At 32.5% G+C, this 20,058-nt stretch overlaps 1 protein-coding gene across 2 annotated transcripts in view; it reads left to right on the forward strand.

Moving 5' to 3' along the window:
• LOC149571899 (uncharacterized) overlaps nt 1–16,630 on the forward strand; it is a 78,178-nt gene extending 61,548 nt beyond the window's left edge. For both annotated transcript variants that reach the window (XM_089813306.1, XM_089813305.1), the window contains one exon: nt 16,329–16,630. In XM_089813306.1, the coding sequence (XP_089669432.1) occupies nt 16,329–16,408 (80 nt within the window). In that variant the 3' untranslated portion in view covers nt 16,409–16,630. The remainder of the gene's footprint in view (nt 1–16,328) is intronic.
• The last annotated feature ends 3,428 nt before the right edge of the window (nt 16,631–20,058 follow it).

A 20,058-nucleotide genomic window follows, 5' to 3' on the forward strand; every position in this document is an offset into this window, starting at 1 on the left:
ATTTGAGTCAAAATAGCCTTGTAAATCAATAGTAGAGCCTCCAAAATGTAAACATTTATTGGATGTTCATCTCAAATATCTAAGAATCCATTTGACCACATTCCAATGCTCAATCCCAGGATGAGTCATATATTTGCTAACAACTCCCATTGCATGTGCAATATCTAGCCTGCTAAATAAAAAATAAATACATCAAACTCCCTATAGTTGAAGCAAAAGGTACCTTGGACATCTTATCCTCCTCCTCTTGTGTCATTAGACACATCTCCTTAGTCAAATTTAAATGACCAGAAAAAGGTGTGCTAACAACTTTGACATTCTCCATAGAGAAACATTACAACACCTTCTTAATATAATTAGCTTGAGATAAAGTCATTTTTTGGTTCTTCCTATCTCTAAAAATTTTCATACCAAGGATTTTTTTTTTGCGCCCAAATCCTTCAAAGAAAATGAATGTGCTAACTCTTTTTTTGACCCCTTAATGTGATCCATGTTAGACCCAACTACAAGCATATCATCAACATATATAAACATTAAATAATGTAGTTGTCATCATCCAACCTCTTAAAATAAACACAATGGTCTGAATAACACCAAGTATAAACTATGCTCATTCATAAACCTAGATACACTTTAAGATACCATTGCCAAGATGCTCGGTTCAAGTCATAAAAAAATTTCTTTAATCTACGCACTAAACTTTCCCTACCTTTAACCTCAAATCCCTATGGGTGTGTAGCTCAGTAGACTTTGACTACTTAGTAATAATTATGCCCAATTCTTTAGCTCGGTAAACATTGAATAACATAGTGAATACTTGAGATTAACTATACTAAGAAATACTCACTTGTAGAATCAATAGATGGACAATGGTACTCTTTGATACCAAGGAAAATATGTGTACCCCAATAAGGTTGTATACCATTGTAAATTGTAAATACTTTATTGGTGTGTAAAGTTTCATAATTAATAGCACACACCTTAGTGTCTTTTCAGCTTAACGTTCATAACAAGACTTCATATGACACACAATGAACACCTTAATTCAAATATGAGTCATACATTATTTCAATTTCATTTAAAATGAAGGAAAAACCTTATTTCTTAGTGTTCTCTTATATTATTCCTCCAATCCAATAATTTATTTAATCACATAGACCATTTATTCTATTATTTGTGGGCTTTTATTCTCCCTTGACTTCAAAACCAATTATGCTTTGTAATCTAGAATCCCTTAGTTATCTAGGGCCCATGGGCTAAATTTAAGCCCTAATTGGTGGGTATACAATGCTTAGAGATTCTATACCCAAGTATAGCATGACTAATCATTCCATACTCTATGTTTTGGGTTGAGATTCAAATCAAGGTCATGTCTTGGTAATTTAGTAGGGTATTTGGATTTTTGGCTGGTCCTCCCAATTTTTAACCCAAAAGATATTGTGAGAGGTGTATAAGTCATTTATCTCTCCTAATTTTGGTAGTCATGACCAAGACATGAATTATTCTCTTTATACAATTTCACATATAAGAATTCAAGATCATTTCTCAAGCATTCTTTAAGAACTTCAAGGTGTTTTTAGGGAAATCATTTACTTTCCACGTATTTAGCTTCATTCTATCTTTGAAGACTGAGAAAATGAGTCTACTAAGAAGATCACACACTCAAGCATTGATCCAAATTCATCAAAGAATTCAAGTATTCAACCCCCTACCCCCCAAGCATTGTGGAAACCTACAACATCAGTTACAAAAGGTTTTGTCTATCCTTTTGGGGTTTCTATGTTAATTCATATTAGATCAAAATATTTGATCATATCCAAAGAAGAATTTGCATTACCAAGGTATGATATAATTCATTTTCTAGATCTTGTCTTTGCTATATGATAGCATGTTTTGTAAGTATAAGAAGGTCCAAGATTACTAAGATGAGGGGTGAATCAATAATATATTAAATTCTAACTTTTAGCAACTTATTATTGAATGATCAACTCAAATGAGATCTGCCAAATGAAACATTCAACCACATTCATTCAATGTTAAGGTGTGAAGCTATAAGAAAAACAACACATAAAAGCATCCATACAAGTAACACAATAATGGGCCAATATTTTTTATGTGGAAACTCTTGGTTAGAGGGAAAAACTATAGTGAGAATTAGTATGGTCCACAAATAAATTTTCACTCTTCTAAAATGTTCCCTTTTAAAGGCCTAGTCCTATTAGAAGCTTACAAAAATGCTCGGTTAAGAGAAGACCCTATTAGGAGTTACCTAGTTAAGGGATTTTCCTCTAGCACTTCTAGGTGCTTTACCCTATTATGGTTAACATCATTGAAGGATTCTTGCTCAAATTAATGCACTCACTCAAGGGAATGAACCTAAATAGACATTTTATGATCTTGTTCACCCTGTCAAGAGTGACCTAGTTAAGGGATTTAACTTGGGGAACCTGTTAGGATTCAACAAGGAGGATGATTGGGAAACACATTTATTTGTTTCTTGTACAAATCCAATTAAGATTTTATCATCCTTCTTCTTGAAGACATTCAATCAATTGTCGAAGCACATTAACCATTCATGATTTACAACTTTGTGAATACAATTGTTGAAATATAAATGCACATTTCACTTGTTAGGACAACCATCACCTTATAAAATGTATTACATATTAATTTTACCTATGGAACACTAAAAGGTGTTACTAAACCCTAATCTTTCATTTACTAGATCCACTCGATCACTAATTTGAATCACACATCAATTTGACAAAGAACATCTATCCCATTTCACTTTTTTCATGAACATGCATGGCTTCCAAAAATTCAATCACAATGATCAATGCAAGAATAATTCATCATAACATAACCACAATACTTCATATTGTGAAAGATCAACCAAAGTCAGCCACTACATCACTAGTTAAGGATCAAACATTAATTGTTCTATCATTTTCTACAAAATGAACTTCACCTGATCTAAACCATGCCTTCTAGTAAATTAAAAAATGTGTGGTCATTACACCAAGACCATAACTAAGTCCAGATCATAAATCCAAAACTAAACCATCCGACTCTTCATAGATTTGATAGACCAATCAAATCATTCATTGAATGTCACTGACTAATTTTCCCCACTTTGTCACACTTCAATCAATCATAACTTTGTCTAGACTTTTTTTTAGTGTGTGATCATAGACATGGTATCATGAAACATTTGTAAGTCTTCCATACAAACTACACACTCCAAATCCTATGACACCATGACCTCAATAATTATTTCCACATTGCATATGCCAGCATAATACTCCCTATGATTATCAACCATCAACACTTAAGTTTAAATCAATAACAACACAATAATTGATCAATTGAGAATCAAAACTTCACTACAATATCTCCTCAATACAATCTAAATCATTTATGCCAACATTCTTTCATTTATCTTTTTTTTTTTCAAGGTTGATTTTGAATAGGGTTTTTCTAAGGCAAATTCCTTTATACAGCCCGATTTCCTACTTTTCTATGTGTAGGAATATATGAAAAACATATGAGAGAGAATTTAAGAAGTGTAGGATCCTACAAACAATATGGGAAAGTATCAAGCAAAGTTGCAGGGTATACAACAAGAAGGCATTCTAGACCCTCCAAATTCACTTCATATTTTAGCCACAAGTTGGGACTACCATTTAGTTGTTGTTTTTAGTCATTGTATGTTTCATTTTTATTTATGTCACTCTATTTATACTAAAAGCTATCATTGTATCTTGTGTCATCCTATTATAAGCATCTTTTAATAAATTCACTAAAGGATATTTTCACTTTCTTAGCATTAAAGACCTACTTGACCTTAGTGGGTCATCTTCCTTTTGATTGTATAATAGAGGAAGAGGAACAATTTAACTTCTTTTCCTTTCATTATTATATACCTAGTTTAAGAATTGGATTTTTCTTGAAAAAATATATTAGAGCATATCTTGTCAAGAACATCTTGGGAAGCCAAAGTGTATGCATATGCGAAAGCTATATAGTTCTAGTTGGGAATTAATGAGGTAGCTAACTTCATGGAACTATTTGGAGTGATGGAAAGATAAGGTTGACTATTTCTACTCTATAGGAGTATTGTACACATGAAATAAATAATGATGAAACAAATGGTTAAAAATTTCAATGTTTTTGTGATAAGCTTTCCCACGATACACAATAATCATGTCAGCATTTTAGTGATCTAAAAAAACCTAGTTAACATTACACACTACATACTAAAAATTCTAATCTTGATGCTCAAATTTTGTGAAGAATATTCATAGATACATTAGATTGCGTTGGATACTTGGAGTAATTATATCTAATTAGGATAAAATACTTGTAGGTTTTTTTGACAACTTTTTTGGTTTCCATTAGCTCTAAATTCAATTTTATTATTATTGACTATGTACAAAAAAAAGTGTATAAATGCATCTAGGTGGGGGACCAAAAGGGGGTCTTAAGATGCCACTTTATTTTTAAAATTTTGTTTTTTAAAATCAACAAACTGTAAACTTTAACAAGAAAATAGAGATGGTTACGCTCAAAATTTGAATATGTAACAAAAACAAGAGTTGAAGTGCTCCATATCTAGTTTCTAAAATAGTAATTTGTTTTGAAGATGTCGGGCTTTCTGAGTCTCAAAATGTGGGATCACACCAAGTAGTCTATTTATTTAAATTAAAAATATAACATAGCATATAGTGTGTGCCGCCCTCCCCCCTCCAAAAAGACGTCCTCAAATTTTTAAAATTGTTCCAATAAGAAGTTAGCTAACACCATGTAGATTGTCTTGATTTTTGGTGGTTTTGTAATGAAGATATAATTTTCTACTAATTTTCAAAGTGGACACATCAAGAAAAACTAAAATTTGAGCTTGTTCCCAACTAATCATTTTGAAAATGAATCAAAAATTAAAATTTCTTGGTTTTTAGGTGTGTGGAATGGAGTTTAGTTTCAAAAAAAATGTTTCAAAAATTGATGGACAAGCCAAAATGTGTCCAAAATACCAAATGTTTTTTGACAAAAGATGAACATACTAAAAAAAGAAATCATAGATGAAAAGCTTAATATAATAACAATATGAAAAGAAATAAATATGTGGTTATAGAAAATAGAGAGCTTAAGAACATTGTGGTGAATTTTTAATTATATTTAAACATGTGCTTGAACCTAACACAGATTGTGATCAATTGTTTTAAGAAATTTTAGCATGTTTTTGGGAAAAATACCTCTTATTAAAGTAGTTGTCCAAGTGTTACAGGAGTACCTCCAAATTTTGTTGTGAAGTTTTTTTAAGTATTATTATAAATTCTAATGGAAACAAATCATGTATGTTGAGCCTAACTAGATCCATTTTTCTTGTGAACCTTAAATGGTGATCTTAGTAGATTTTGGGAATTTGAACTATAATGGGTGATAATGATGTAATTAAAGTTTAGGAAAGGTGTTTTAAGGGTAATTTGGAGTTAGGAGAGTTTTAGAGGTGAGTTGAATCTCCTAGGAATGAAATTGAGCATAAAATGTTGAAAATTGTAAAGTTGCTCAAAAAGTAGAAAAATTGAAACTTTGCAACTTTTGCAACAATGTTGCAAGATTGCAAGTTTGAGACAAAAAGTCACTTAGGGATGGGCACAATTGTTTCAAGTGCCAAATAAAAGGCTTTGGCAATTAAGTTTAAAGTTTGTTCACTGATCAAAGCAATACAATTAAGTTTTTGCAATCACAAATTTGATTTTCTCTACTTCCCTATAAACTTGCTACTTTCCATTTAGTAATTGGTTTCCCATTGATTTATTAGAGTTATAAATTGGGTTTTTCTTCAATAATTGTGTCTTAGCTCATTGTAGAAGTTGGCTTGAAGTAATGAAGTTGATTGAGTACGAAGAGCCATTGTTTTGAAGCTAAAATAGTCTTAAACCCTCATAGACTTAGGGTTCAGGGATTAAATGAGTATACCCTAACATTCCACAATTAGAATTCCAAATTATTGCATGGAATTATAGGATAACCTAAATATAATGTTTCCCTTTAATTATTGGTGTTTCAAGATCAATTTAGTATTTTTGCAATGATAGCCTAAGCTGATCACTAGGTCATGGTGAGCTCTAAGAAGTTGTGAAATAAACTCATTTGCAATAGATGGGGGATTGAATGGTGGAACCTAATTGTGTATTATGGTTTATTGGACTTGCAAAAACCCCATATGAATTCTTATACTCAAAGGTTAATTTATTGGTGAATATGTTTACTAGGTGTTTGCATAGATGTTCCTAAATTGCTAATTAGGCATATGTCTACTCTTTTCAAGTTGAGGGCATTGGAAGAAAAAATCTAATGTAGATTTTGGATATAGTTTAGAAGTCCTAAAAGGGTGTGTCAAATTGTAATTTTTTTCAAGGTTCATTTACGTGTTGTGGGAGAAACATTCCAAATACTCAATTAAGAGGGCTAATTCTAGTAGATCTCTTTTAGGCCTTCCTACATCATATTGAATTGTGGGTTTCTTGGAGTAGAACCCAAGAATCTATGGTGCTATATTGAATGTATCAAATAAATTCAATCCATGAGAAGCGAGAATTTTAACATATCCAATTTGGTAGAGGGTTTGTAGTAATTAGTCCTTAGGAAGGACTAGAGTTCAAGGTCATTTTGGTTGGAGAATTTGTATCTCAACCAAGGAAGAGTTGGATTGTCTTGGTAGAGCCTTTGGGAAGGGAAGAGAAATTCCTTAGTAGATCCTTGGGCATGCCACTTGGAGGTAGACTGTTGGATTGTCATGAAGACCTTGTTAACAAATTTTGATTGGTTTAGTTATGAACATAAATCTCTCTCCATCACCAAGCCTTTTGGTTTAATGACCAATATTTCCCAATGCAGATTATTTTCTACATAAAATTTATGGCTTGTGCCAAATTTGACATGCCCAAAATATAAACAATGCATTTTTTCATTTGGCATACATGAAATGGTTTTCGTTGGTGATCTCTCTCTCTCTCTCTCTCTCTCTCTCTCTCTCTCTCTCTCCTCCGCAATTTGATGGAATTATTCAAACTCTATTCAAATGCAATATCCAAGAAAGAATAGTATATATATATGTGCACATTCATACATAAATATATACATGCATACATATAGATATATACACACACATAATATACACACACACATACACACATACACACATACATGTTGAAGTTGATGAAATATCAACCCCATAACTCCTAAGAATCACTTGCATGCAAATACTTGTCACAGAAAGAGAGAAACAAAAGCTTTGGAGGCTGGAATTCCCAGATCCATAGACAAGACATTCTTGATGAGAAAAAAGAGAAATTTCTATTATCAAAAGTGAATGAATAAATTACAAAAAAATTAATCCTTATATTTAAGGAGATCAAAACCCTAATAGGTAACTAACCTAGGTTGCATGATAATAATTAATAGAAGAATCAATTATTATATGCCCAAAGTTTAGCTTAAGTAAACTAAAGATAATAAGTGAGTTAATCATTAAATCAATATGATTTAATTAATAAGAAAATACTTTATCACTCTAACACCCCCCCTTAAGATAAAATTAGGGAGTAGCTAAAAACCTAGAAACTGAGCTACTGAAAGTAAATTTGGGTCCCAACAACAAGGGCTAATGAGGTACCTAAGCACAACCAAATCTCTAAGAAGAGGAGGAATATAGAAAACCACATGGAAAAACCCTACTCCAAAAAGAGATATAAATAATACTGAAAAGAACTAGTGAAGGATTGAATAAGCCTCCAAACTAGAGAATTTCCCAGAAGATAGGAACAAAAGATGATCATGAAGAAAATCACTGAAGCATGAAACTACAAACACTACCAAACTATTGATCTGAAGAACCTCCATTGTATAGAATATTACTAGGTAGAGAAGACTAAGTTTGAAGAGCTAATCAACCAAAGATGAAAGGTATCTTCATGGCCTCCAAAAATAGGAATGAAAGCATGTCTATATGGTGAATGATCCATCTCACCAAAATGCATAGGTATCCAACCACTAGGATTGCCTAGTACATATGATCAAATATTGAATTCATAGCTCACTCCATCAAACCAAGATATCAATAGAACCACATAGCCCCCCTATAATGATGAGAGGTAAGACATGTACACTGAAATTGAATGCAACATCTTCTATAGAAAGAAGAATCGAGAACACCAAGAGTCTAAGAGAAGTACAAACACCTATAATGGCATGCATCATGGACACATCATGAGGCTAATGTTGTGGAAGGAACACTTACTTAACAAAGGAAGATGGAGAATATGGCCAACATGAAACCCACCAAGATAACTAACCTGGGTTGCCTAATAATAATTAATAAAAGAATTAATTATTAAATATGCCCAAAGTTTAGCTTAAGTAAACTATAGATAATAAGTGCTTAATAATTAAATCAACATGATTTAATTAATAAGAAAATATTTTATTACTCTAACAATACATTTAAGTCATATACTTTGTGTTATATCTCATGTATATATTGTCAGGATGTTTGATTAGAATGATTTTAGATATTTGGAGTTATAATGTAAATACTAGGTTTTTGAAGATCATATAAATTTTTAGACTTAGAGTATAATGTAGATACTAGGTATTTTGAAGATCATGTAAAAACTCCATATGAATTCTTATATTCAAAGGTTAGTTTATCAGTGAATATGTTTACTAGTTGTTTGCATAGATGTTCCTAAATTGCCAATTAGGCACATGTCTCCTCTTTTCAAGTTGAGGGAATTGTAAGAAAAACTCTAATGTAGACTTTGGATATAGTTTAGAAGTCCTAAAATGGTGTTTGAAATTTTAATTTGTTTCAAGGGTCATTTAGAAGTTGTGGGAGAAACGTTTCAAATACCTGATTAAGAGGGCTAATTCTAGGATATCTCTTTTAGGCCTTCCTACATCATATTGAACTGTGGGTTTCTTGGAGTAGAAACCAAGAATCCATGGTGCCATATTGAATCTAGCAACTCAATTTAATCCATGAGAAGTGAGAATTTTATCATATCCAAGTTGGTAGAGGGTTTGTGGTAAGTATTCCTTAGGAAGGACTAGGGTTCAAGGTCATTTTGGTTGGAGAATTTGTATCTCAACCAAGGAAGAGTTGGATTGTCTTGGTAGAGCCTTTGGGAAGGGAAGAGAAATTTCTTAGTGGATCCTTGGGGTAGGCCACTTGTAGGTAGACCATTGGATTGTCATTAAGACCTTTTTAACAAATTGTGATTGGTTTAGTTAAGACCATAAATCTCTCTCCATCGCCAAGCCTTTTGGTTTAATGACCAATATTTCCCAATATAGATTATTTTCTACATAAAATTTATAGCTTGTGCCAAATTTGGCATACCCAAAATATAAACAACACATTTTTTCATTTGGCATGCATGAAATGATTTTCATTGGTGATCTCTCTCTCCCACCCCCCCCTCCTCCTCACAATTTGATGGTATTATTCAAACTCTATTCAAATGAAATATCCAAGAAAGAATAATATATATATATATATATATATATATATATATATATATATACACATTCATACATGCATGCATTCATCCATATAGATATACACACACACAACACACACACACACAAACGTAAATGGGATATAATACATGTTGAAGTTGATGAAATATCAACCCCACAACTCTTAAGAATCACTTGCATGAAAATACATGTCACAAAAAGAGAAACAAAAGCTATGGAGGTTGAAATTCCTGGATCCATAGATGAGACATTCTTGATGAGAACAAAAAGTTATTTCTATGATCAAAAGTGAATGAAGAAATTACAAAAAAATAAATCCTTATATTTAAAGAGTCAAAACCCTACTAAGTGACTAACCTAGGTTGCATGTTAATAATTAATAAAAGAATCAATTATTATATGCCCAAAGTTTAGCTTAAGTAAACTAGAGATAATAAGTGAGTTAATCATTAAATCAATATGATTCAATTAATAAGAAAATACTAAATTATTACTCTAACACCCCCCCTTAAGATAAACTTAGGGAGTAGCTAAAAACCTAGAAACTACTACTGAAAGTAAATTTGGGTCTTGACAACAAGGCTTGATGAGGTACCTAAGCACAAACAAATCTCTAAAAGGAGGAGGAATAGAGAAAACCACATCGCAAAAACCCTACTCTAGAAAGAAATATAAATAATACTGAAAAGAACTAGTGAAGGATTGAAGAAGCCTCCAAACTAGAGAATGTCCTAGAAGATAGGAATAAAAGATGATCATGAAGAGCACCACTAAAGCACGAAGCTGCAAATATTGCCAAACTGTTGATTTGAAGAACCTCCAATGTATAGAACATGATTAGGTAGAGAAGACTAAGTCTGAAGAGATAATCAATCAAAGATGAAAGGTATCTTCATGGCCTCCAAAAATAAGAATAAAAGCATGTCTATATGGTGAATTATCCATCTCACAAAAATGCATAGGTATCCAACCACTGGGATCACCTAGTACATAGGATCAAATACTGAATACATAGCTCACTCAATCAATCCAAGAAATCAATAGAACCACATAACCCCCCTATAATGCTAAGAGGTAAGACATGAACATTGAAACTAAATGCAACATCTCTTGTAGAAAGAAGAACTGAGAACATCAAGAGTGCAAGAGAGGTACAAACACCTATAATGGCACACATCATCAACACATCATGAGGCTAATATTGTGAAAAAAACACTCGACAAAGGAAGCCTCAGAATATTGCCAACACGAAACCCTCCAAGGTAACTAACCTAGGTTATTTGATAATAATTAATAAAAGAATTAATTATTATATGCCCAAAGTTTAGCTTAATTAAACTATAGATAATATGTTAATAATTAAATCAACATGATTTCATTAATAAGAAAATACTTTATTCCTCTACCAATACATTTAAGTCATATAATTTAAGTTATATCTCATGTGTATATATATATATATATATATATATATATATTGTCAGGATGTTTGATTAGAACGATTTTAGATATTTGGAGTTATAATGTCTAGATACTAGGTTTTTGAAGATCATATAATTTTTTAGACAGTGTCAAATTTCACCAATCACCATGCTCCTATCATTATTCTCTTGCTCTCTTTACCTCACTCTCTTTATCTCCTCAAGAATCTAGACCAATCCTCCCCACCCTCTCTCTCCCTACCCCCATCTCTAGGTCTCTACCACCCTCTCTCCTTCTTTACTCCATGTTCCCTCTTAAAGGTTCATTTCCCGTATTAATAATGTGCCTCTCCCCCCTCCTCTTCGACTCTCTTATATGCCTCACAACTCTCACCTTCCATAAATCTATCTTTTTCCTTTCTTCATCTCCCCTCCTTCCTTAGCCCCATATCTATCTCCCTCTCCCACTCTCTCTTATTTTATCTCTCCATGCACTAGGTTGCCGCCTCTCCCTCTCACTCTCTCTCTCATCTCTCAACATTTTTCTCTTCCTCCATCTCAACCTCTATACTTCTCAATATTTGTATTATCACATACTTATCTTATCCCTTTCTATCTCTTTTTTCACTCTCTCTGCACACACACACACACATGTATACCTCCCTCCCTCTTGATACGAAAGGATACTCATAATCTCAATCATCAAAGATATTCACTTCATGAGCCTCACTTTATTTAGCTATATCATCAAATGACTAATGAATTCTAGATCAAAGCTTCTTTTGAAGCTATTGTCATAAGATTGTGTTTGCACAATATTTGGTAGTAGGTGTAAGGTACTACCTTCTTTTCCTACAAGAACATCTCTACACAAAGGAAAAGGTCAAGGCAAATAACTCTTAGTAAGAATACAATTAAGAGAGAATATAATAAGTAGATAAATGTAATACTCAAAGCTAATGAATACTTATATCTTTGATGCAAGTTGCTTTAATGAAGTATAATCACTGTCAAATAGTAGGAATGCCATTAGTTTATATAAACATGACTAAGTTAGTTAGAATAACTAACTCTTTATGACTAATTATTCTGATGTGAATTTTGTCTTTACCATGTTCAATTTCTCTTAACTTGCACCATTTTATGACTAATCTACCACAAAATAGTTTGTTGACCTGGCTTTGACGTGAATATAATATGGAATGATATGCAACTTTTATTATATGGTTATTAATTAATCCCAAATACTCAACTCAATACATCTCCGCACAAGAAGCCATACTTAAGATCATCATTTCTTCTTTGTATAACCCAACAGACTCTGTGATGTGGTTGTTCTTCCAACTGTAAACAAAAAATAAGACACAACAGAAAAAATATTTTCCAGGCATATGTAGAGGGCATGATAAACATCTGCTACCTACATGACTCTAGAAACAACAAACCGTTGACACCATAAATTCCATGTTGTGTATCGCTCTTCATTTTTAGCTGTGGATGCCGATCACTGTGTCTTCTAAACTCCTCCCATCTGTAGTTTCTTCTCGTTCCAAAATTCGACCATTCATTCGTAAGTATATGGAAACTGCTTATTTGTTAATAGATATGGTCGTTGCTGATTATAATTAGATGGATATTCGTGACTGCATCTTTTTATTAACGCTGATATGGCTCCATTAATTTTATTTTATTTTGCTCCAACATTGTTGATAGTAATATGTGGAACTATCAAATGGAAGTCTGTCGATGGTAATATGTGGAACTATCAAATGGGAGTATAAATGCCTTTTTAATCACTCACACATTCTATGCCCGCCTCCCTTCTCCTCGGTATTGGTTTTTTATCCTCTATGCTGTCCAAGTATTTCTTATATATCCATCGATGCCTTATTCCATATCTGTTTTGTCATTACCTTCACTTTTTCCACGTCATCTGCATATTTCTTCGATACAAATTATGATGTAAATAAAATACTTTATTTTCTATTTTCTAGCCCTATCCATTTGTCCAAATTGTAAGATGGTGGCTCATTTAGTTCTGCCATTATTCTCCTGCAATGTAGAGACCTGACATTCTTCAGCTACTTTGAATATGTTGATCGCATGCATCTTAAGTCTGACTAGACAAAATCTTTGTTCTGTTGGACAATTTTTACTTTCTAAACATTACATACTAAGGCTTAATTTCTACACTAAAATATTAAATAGTCAAAATTGACTTATTTTTTCAAACTTAATTTCTTCTTTAATATATGATGTTTAAAGGCGACCTTTTCTGAAAAAGAATGAACCGAACCAATTACAATGAAATATGACTGATTACGATAACATGTGATACTGAGACAGAGTCTGATTTCCTTCATCTACACCTTTTTTAGATTACACTCTACCTATGTGGAGGCGCAGTTGCACGAGGAATTTCACCCAAAGGCATCTCAAACTCTTCTTCGTTTTGCTCAGTCCCTATCATCTTTAGTCTGATTTCCTTCATCTACACCTTTTTCAGACTACACTCTACCTATGTGGAGGCGTAGTTGCACGAGGAATTTCACCCAAAGGCATCTCAAACTCTTCTTTGTTTTGCTCAGTCCCTATCATCTTTCTCTTCTCTATCATCCTTGTCCTAACTAATTGTACTCACTACAAAACCCAAGCACCATTGTTGCAAAGTCTTAAGAGAATTGTAGTAGAGGATCTAGTTGCGTTGGCAGGATGCAATTACAACGTACTATTACACACCAAAGCAAGTTTTATTCAGCCTCTCACCAGTAAATATTTCTTCTTACTTTAGTAGTGGCAACAACTTCCATGGATTTACTGCATCCTCTAATCACTATCAACTCCAAATACTAGCCTTGAGAGTATGAAAATCACCACATTCTTGTGAATTTGTAGATACTTAGCCCATCCCTAAAAAACGTCTAATGTTTATGGTATATGATATTTTGAATTTTAATGAAGAGTTCATGCAAAACAAGTTGTTTCCTTACATTCATAGTTTGGCTTTGATATCATGTTGATGGAATAGATCTTTGCAAATGTAATAACAATGTCATTAATTTCTGTGTTTCAAATACAGATTTGAATGTATATAAAAAAAGAGGAGACATGTCTCTATGATAAATTATTAGTTAATAATTAATTAGACAATATTAACAATTATATATATATATATATATAACCAATAATCATAAAAAGAATTATCGCTTAGGTCAATTAAATCTAACTAAAGCTACAACATTAACATCTCTCTCTCTCTCTCTCTCTCTCTCTCTCTCTCTCTCTCTCTCGCTCACTCACTCGCTCTTGCTCTCTCTCAAGTCATCACCTCTCCAACCTTCATTCCTCTCCATCTATCTACCTCTACATCCATGTCTCATTATACACCTTTCCTTTCATTCCTCTCCACTTATATGACCCTATGACCTCTACATTCATGTCTTATTACACATCTCTCTCAATCCTCTTATCTATCTTTCATCATCTTGGCTTCTTTGTCGTTCCCCTCTAGGCCCCTCACCTATCTATTTATTCTCTGTCTATTTTTCTCTCCACCTTTCTCTTCCTTCTCCTTACCTATATCCCTTTATGAGATCTCTCTTTCAATTATTCACCTCTCTTAATATCCTTCTATGTATCACAACTACCTCTCTCTTCTCATTTGGGTATAACATATAGTGTATAGGGTTTCAAGTTCAAGGTATTGGAATAGGGTATAGAGCACAAGATATGTGGTATCTCTTTTTTCTATCTCCCCTACTCTATCTTTCCCCTTTCTAGTTTCCTTCCCACATCTCCACTTTCCTCTTCTTCCCCCATTTTCATGCCATAAATCCTATACCATATAAATTGGAGGAAGAGGTGATGACCTAGAGATGAGAGGGAGAGGAGAAGAGGGAAGAAAAAGTAACAAAGTTTGTGTGTGAGAGAGAGGTAGAGAAGAAGGGAATAAGGAACCCAAGGAATAAAAAATAAGAGAAGTGTGGGAGGAGAGTAAAGAAGGACCATTCCCCCTTCTAACACCTTTGTGTGTGTGAAAATACATGGCATATGTGATTATATATATATATATATATATATATATATATATATATATATAATCACACACACACACACACACACACACACACACACACACACACACATATATATATATATAATCACATATGCCATATATTTTCACACACACAAAGGTGTTAGAAAGGGGGAATTAGATTGAAAGGGATGGAAATTCCTAAAAAGGGGAGAGAGATAGGAAAGAGAGGAAGATTGATAGGTAGAGGGAAGTATTAATGGAGTTAATACCCTAAACCCCATATCATCAATCTCGTACCCTAAACCATATATCTCCAACCCTGTGCTCTAAGCCTTATTACCTAAATCCTAGATAGGGGAGGGAGATAAGAGAAGAGAGAGAGAACATAGAGAAAAAGTGTTGAGTAGAGAAGGAGAGAGAGAGAGAGAGAGAGAGAGAGAGAGAGAGAGAGAGAAAAGCATGATAATTATTGAAATTTGACTAAGTTTGTAAATCTATATGGTCCTCAAAAGTCTAGAAGCTAGATTATAACTCTTGGAGATTAGAACTCACTCTCAAACAACCTAATAATGTATGTACATCAAATGTAAATAAAATTAAAATATGGTTAATACTTAAATGTTATATTTCATGTATTTATTCCTTCTTAGAGATCATATTTGACTTTATGTATGTGTGTGTGTGTGTGTGTGTGTGAGAGAGAGAGAGAGAGAGAGAGAGAGAGAGAGCTATTTGGCTAGCATCAAATGCCTTGAAGGGGGCCAACAAATAATTTGGTGTCTATTTGGCCTCCCATCTTGGCACAATTACCCATGACCAAATCAAGAAAAAAAATCAAATCGTATGATATATTCTATGAATGTATTCACTAGGTGGGAAGAATATTTGTCGTTGGTGGAGTACCCTCACAAGAAATTTTAACATTCTTCCATTTAGATGGCATATTTGAAAGATTTTGTGGTAGAAAGTGTAGGACATCAATGAGATGGGATGAACTTTTAGACAATTAAGTGGCAATTGGACAAAACATGCTCTGTGAATATGACAATAGGTAAAATAAGGTGAAGTTTAAATATATTGTGGAATATTATAGAAATTTTTTAGATATTAAATGATCTCAAAGAGACTTCACTATAGGTGAGGTTCAATAAGATTTGACAAGTTCCAAATTATTCTTTTGATATATTAGAACATTTGAGGTTTTAAAAAAGATTATGAATTATAAAGTCATTCTAATACATTCTCTCCTACACATTTCTATCTAAATGGTTTATCTTTCATTTCCTTAGAAAATATATTTATGATTCCATATATGTGATGATTGGCAGGGATCACAAGCACAAGAGGCCAACAGAATGCACCTTTCTCCACTCACAATTCTAGACGAACACGGTATATAAAAATGTAAGAGAATTATACAAGTCCCTTGGGAACAATCTAGCTATCAAGAAGCTACCCAAAATGATGGCATTATTTCTCAAACTAATACAATGTAGCTTAATTATATGGGGAGGATGTCACTTACCTATAACACTCACTTTAAGACATGTATTCTTGTTGTAATTTCGATTATCATGGAAATTTGATTAATTTTTTGCCCATATTGAATGAAGCATAGACATTTAAATGATGATTTGTTTTGATTGATAATGTTTATTAGTTTTGGATACTTATGTAATCATTTAGTGCCAAAATTTATTATTTGATAGTCAAACAACCAATAAAAACAAAATATTAATTCCAACTTCATCAAAATATAATAGTTCAGTATTAAGTTTTATTTTAAACAATTTTAAAACATAATTTTTCTAAATTCTCATTGGATGGAGCAATGAAAATAATAATTTATCCTTGGTATAAATATAAAATTTTTTAGTTTGAGACATTTGAGAGGCTTCTAATCTGAAATTTTTTGAGAGACTTCCAATCTGAATTAAGGCTTCCAAAAAGCTCCACTTCACTTTATGATAGTTGAACCTTCACATACTAAAACAAAATTACTTAATTTTTTAAACACATGCTTGAGATGCTTACAGCTATTGTTTCACAGAGCACTTCGATATTAGCTATAATTTCATCCAGTTCAAATGGAATGAGTTATACAAGAAAATTTAACCTTTAAATCTGCATTGTACAGGTAAATCTCTTCTCCACTGCTCTTTGTGTTCGTTGCTAAGTTAAGCTTTAAATTCAATCATAAAAGAATGGGACTAAACCCCCTTTTTCAATATAGGCCCATTCCCACTTGAAATGCCCACTCCAGTATGAATTATGCATGCAAAGTTACAGCTAACCATTAGCTAAAGAACAAAAACCCCTCACCACCCTTCAATGGACCTAAAGCCCCATATATAGGGACCATTGAATTCAATCCCATGAAAAGGAAAGTGAACAAAGCATAAGTACTTGATGAGAATTGGAGAATTAAAAACAATAATCATTAACAACCACTACAAAACCATCATTGATAAATGCACCCATGTTCACCACAAATTGGTCAAGTCTTCATTTTCCCTGAGTAGAGAAATTTGTGATTAGCATTGGTGCATTTATCTATTCATTTGAGATAGGTTCATTTCACTTTTCTAGCTTACCTAATGTAGCTTTTGTAATTAATATAGTGCTAATAATTTTTCCACAGAATCTAGAAAGGAATGCTTGTAAAATTCCTCCTGTAATTGTAGATATCGAGCCATAACAAGGTAGTTTGTGTGTCAACATGACCACCCATCTTTCCTAAGAAAAATGTGATTTGAGAACACAATGACTTCTCAAACACGGGTACTAGACATCTAACATTACTATTACCAAGTTTGTTGATTGTGTTGCGAAATCCCTTTAATTCCTACGTATAGAAAATAGAAATCAGATGGCTTATAATTATGTGTTGCAGTTGTCAAACATGGAATAGGATGGGGTAAATTTGTTTTAAAAACTTTATTAACAAAATTGAAGATGATAGATTTGATAGAATAGGTAGCATACCAGAGACTTAAGGTAACTAGGATGCCACAGGTGCCACGAAAGCTACATTATTCTACTACTTGTTCTCAAGAATCATGACTTGGTCTTGAACTCTAAGATTATATTTACCATTAACCTCCACATGTCACTCTCTCGGAGGGCTTGAAGATTACATTCAATGAACAAAGAAGTTTATATTGGGTTTCGTATTTCAATTCCAGCTCCTTGGAATGGAACTCCTCCATCCACATTCACATGTGTACTGTAATAAACTCTATAGGAGTATTCAAATGGATCCCCTATCAATACTATTGTAGGACAAGAATTAGAAGCACAAACAGACATGTAAATTGACTTGCAAAATGGCATGTGTCACTTAAATATCCATCTGCCCTTCCTCCTAACACTTACTATCTTGCTAATCTTATACATATTTTTAACAAAGAAATAAATTAATGATTGTATCTAAATAAGACTACAAAGAATCTATTGGATGTTTTGCCAAATGTAATTCACTATACATGCCACTTGTTTGGCATGTCCCTGCCACTCTGTTTTGAAGTTCAAACAATTTTTTGGAATCTTTTGTTTTAAATCTTGAGTTTATCATCAAACCTCCAAGATAATTTGGATGCCAAAAGCAAACTAAAAAATATTATTTGTAGTTTACAATAGCTGTAGATGGTTAGGGACTACAATAGCAGTAAATGGTTGAGGGGTAGATCGCCTCTTAGCTATCTCTACTACATTAGTAAATGGTTGAGGGGTAGCTATAGATGGTTGAGTGACTACAACAACAGTTGTAAATGGTTGAGGAGTAGATTGCCTCTTAGCTATCTCTACTACATAATGCACTTTTCTTCTTCTTCGAGACTATAGTTGGAGAGTTCCCTTTTTCTAAAAGTAGAAGAACAAAGGGTTGAGCATATTGAGCTAAATGCCTATAGTTTTTTTCAAAGGCTGGGTGCATGTGTTGATTGTAGGTGGTTCCTATACTAGTTCTTAAGTTTCATGTTGTTGTTATAAAAATAGTTTCTGGCTTGGTGCTCTTACAAGCTAATGCTAATTTTCTACATATGTAGCATCAAATGACTTAAAACTAATATTACTTTTCACTAAATTTATTAAAATTAAAATGTTCAATATAATGTAATTTGTATTATTTTGTAAATTTATTTTTAAAATGCATTTTCTTTGCCCTGTAATAATAATTATTTCACTCATTTTAGGCACTCATTAAATAGGTGGCCTTTTTACTTTAAACATTTGACAATATGAATTTTGAAGGCCAATTTTAAATTTCACAACCAATAAAGTTATTTTGATAAAATTATAGTATTTTGACTTGAGATAAGAATCTAAAAATCTTATTCACTATATGAAATTATTTTTAAAATGTATTTGTAAATTACAAGCAGTTTTTAATATAATTATATTTAATTATTAATTGGAAGGATAATAATACAAAATCTTAAGGCAAGAGCCTACAACAGAATGATAAATTGTAAGCCTCTTATGTGGGAGGTCTTGGGTTCGAATCCATTTGAGCTTAATAAATAAAAATAATTAATCAACACATCATAATAATTAATCTTAACTTCTACCATGTTACATGTTTCTTCAATCTTCAAAGGATCAATGATGCATATAATATAAATGAAAATCTAAAACCACTTATGCATATATGACCACTAGCTTGGAATTCAGAATAACAAATTAGTAATGCATTAATGTTGTAATTTTTAGAATCTTTTACTTTTTCTAAAAAATGGCAATATTTTCTACAAGTTCTAGTGTTAATAACTTATCATTCTATGGTAGTCAAAATGCTCTTTAATATCTTCTGAACAAAATATTGTTAACTACATCACAAAGGTTTTACCATCTTTTTGGATACATTAAATCAACCTCCTACAATTAACATGTCTCAAATCAAAGTAAACATCTAAGCTCATAAGTAAACATGATGTAGTTAGTCCTCACAATTTAAGAGCACAACTTGACTTCTCTCTTACTCTAAAATCTACAATATGAAAGGCAAGAACTTTGGAACTTGCACTTATTTATTTTATGTGTTGTTTTGTGAATTAATCG

Source organism: Cupressus sempervirens, chromosome 2, assembly GCF_028749045.1.
Source record: "Cupressus sempervirens isolate cs-2001-9-10 chromosome 2, ASM2874904v1, whole genome shotgun sequence".
NCBI lineage: Eukaryota > Viridiplantae > Streptophyta > Pinopsida > Cupressales > Cupressaceae > Cupressus > Cupressus sempervirens.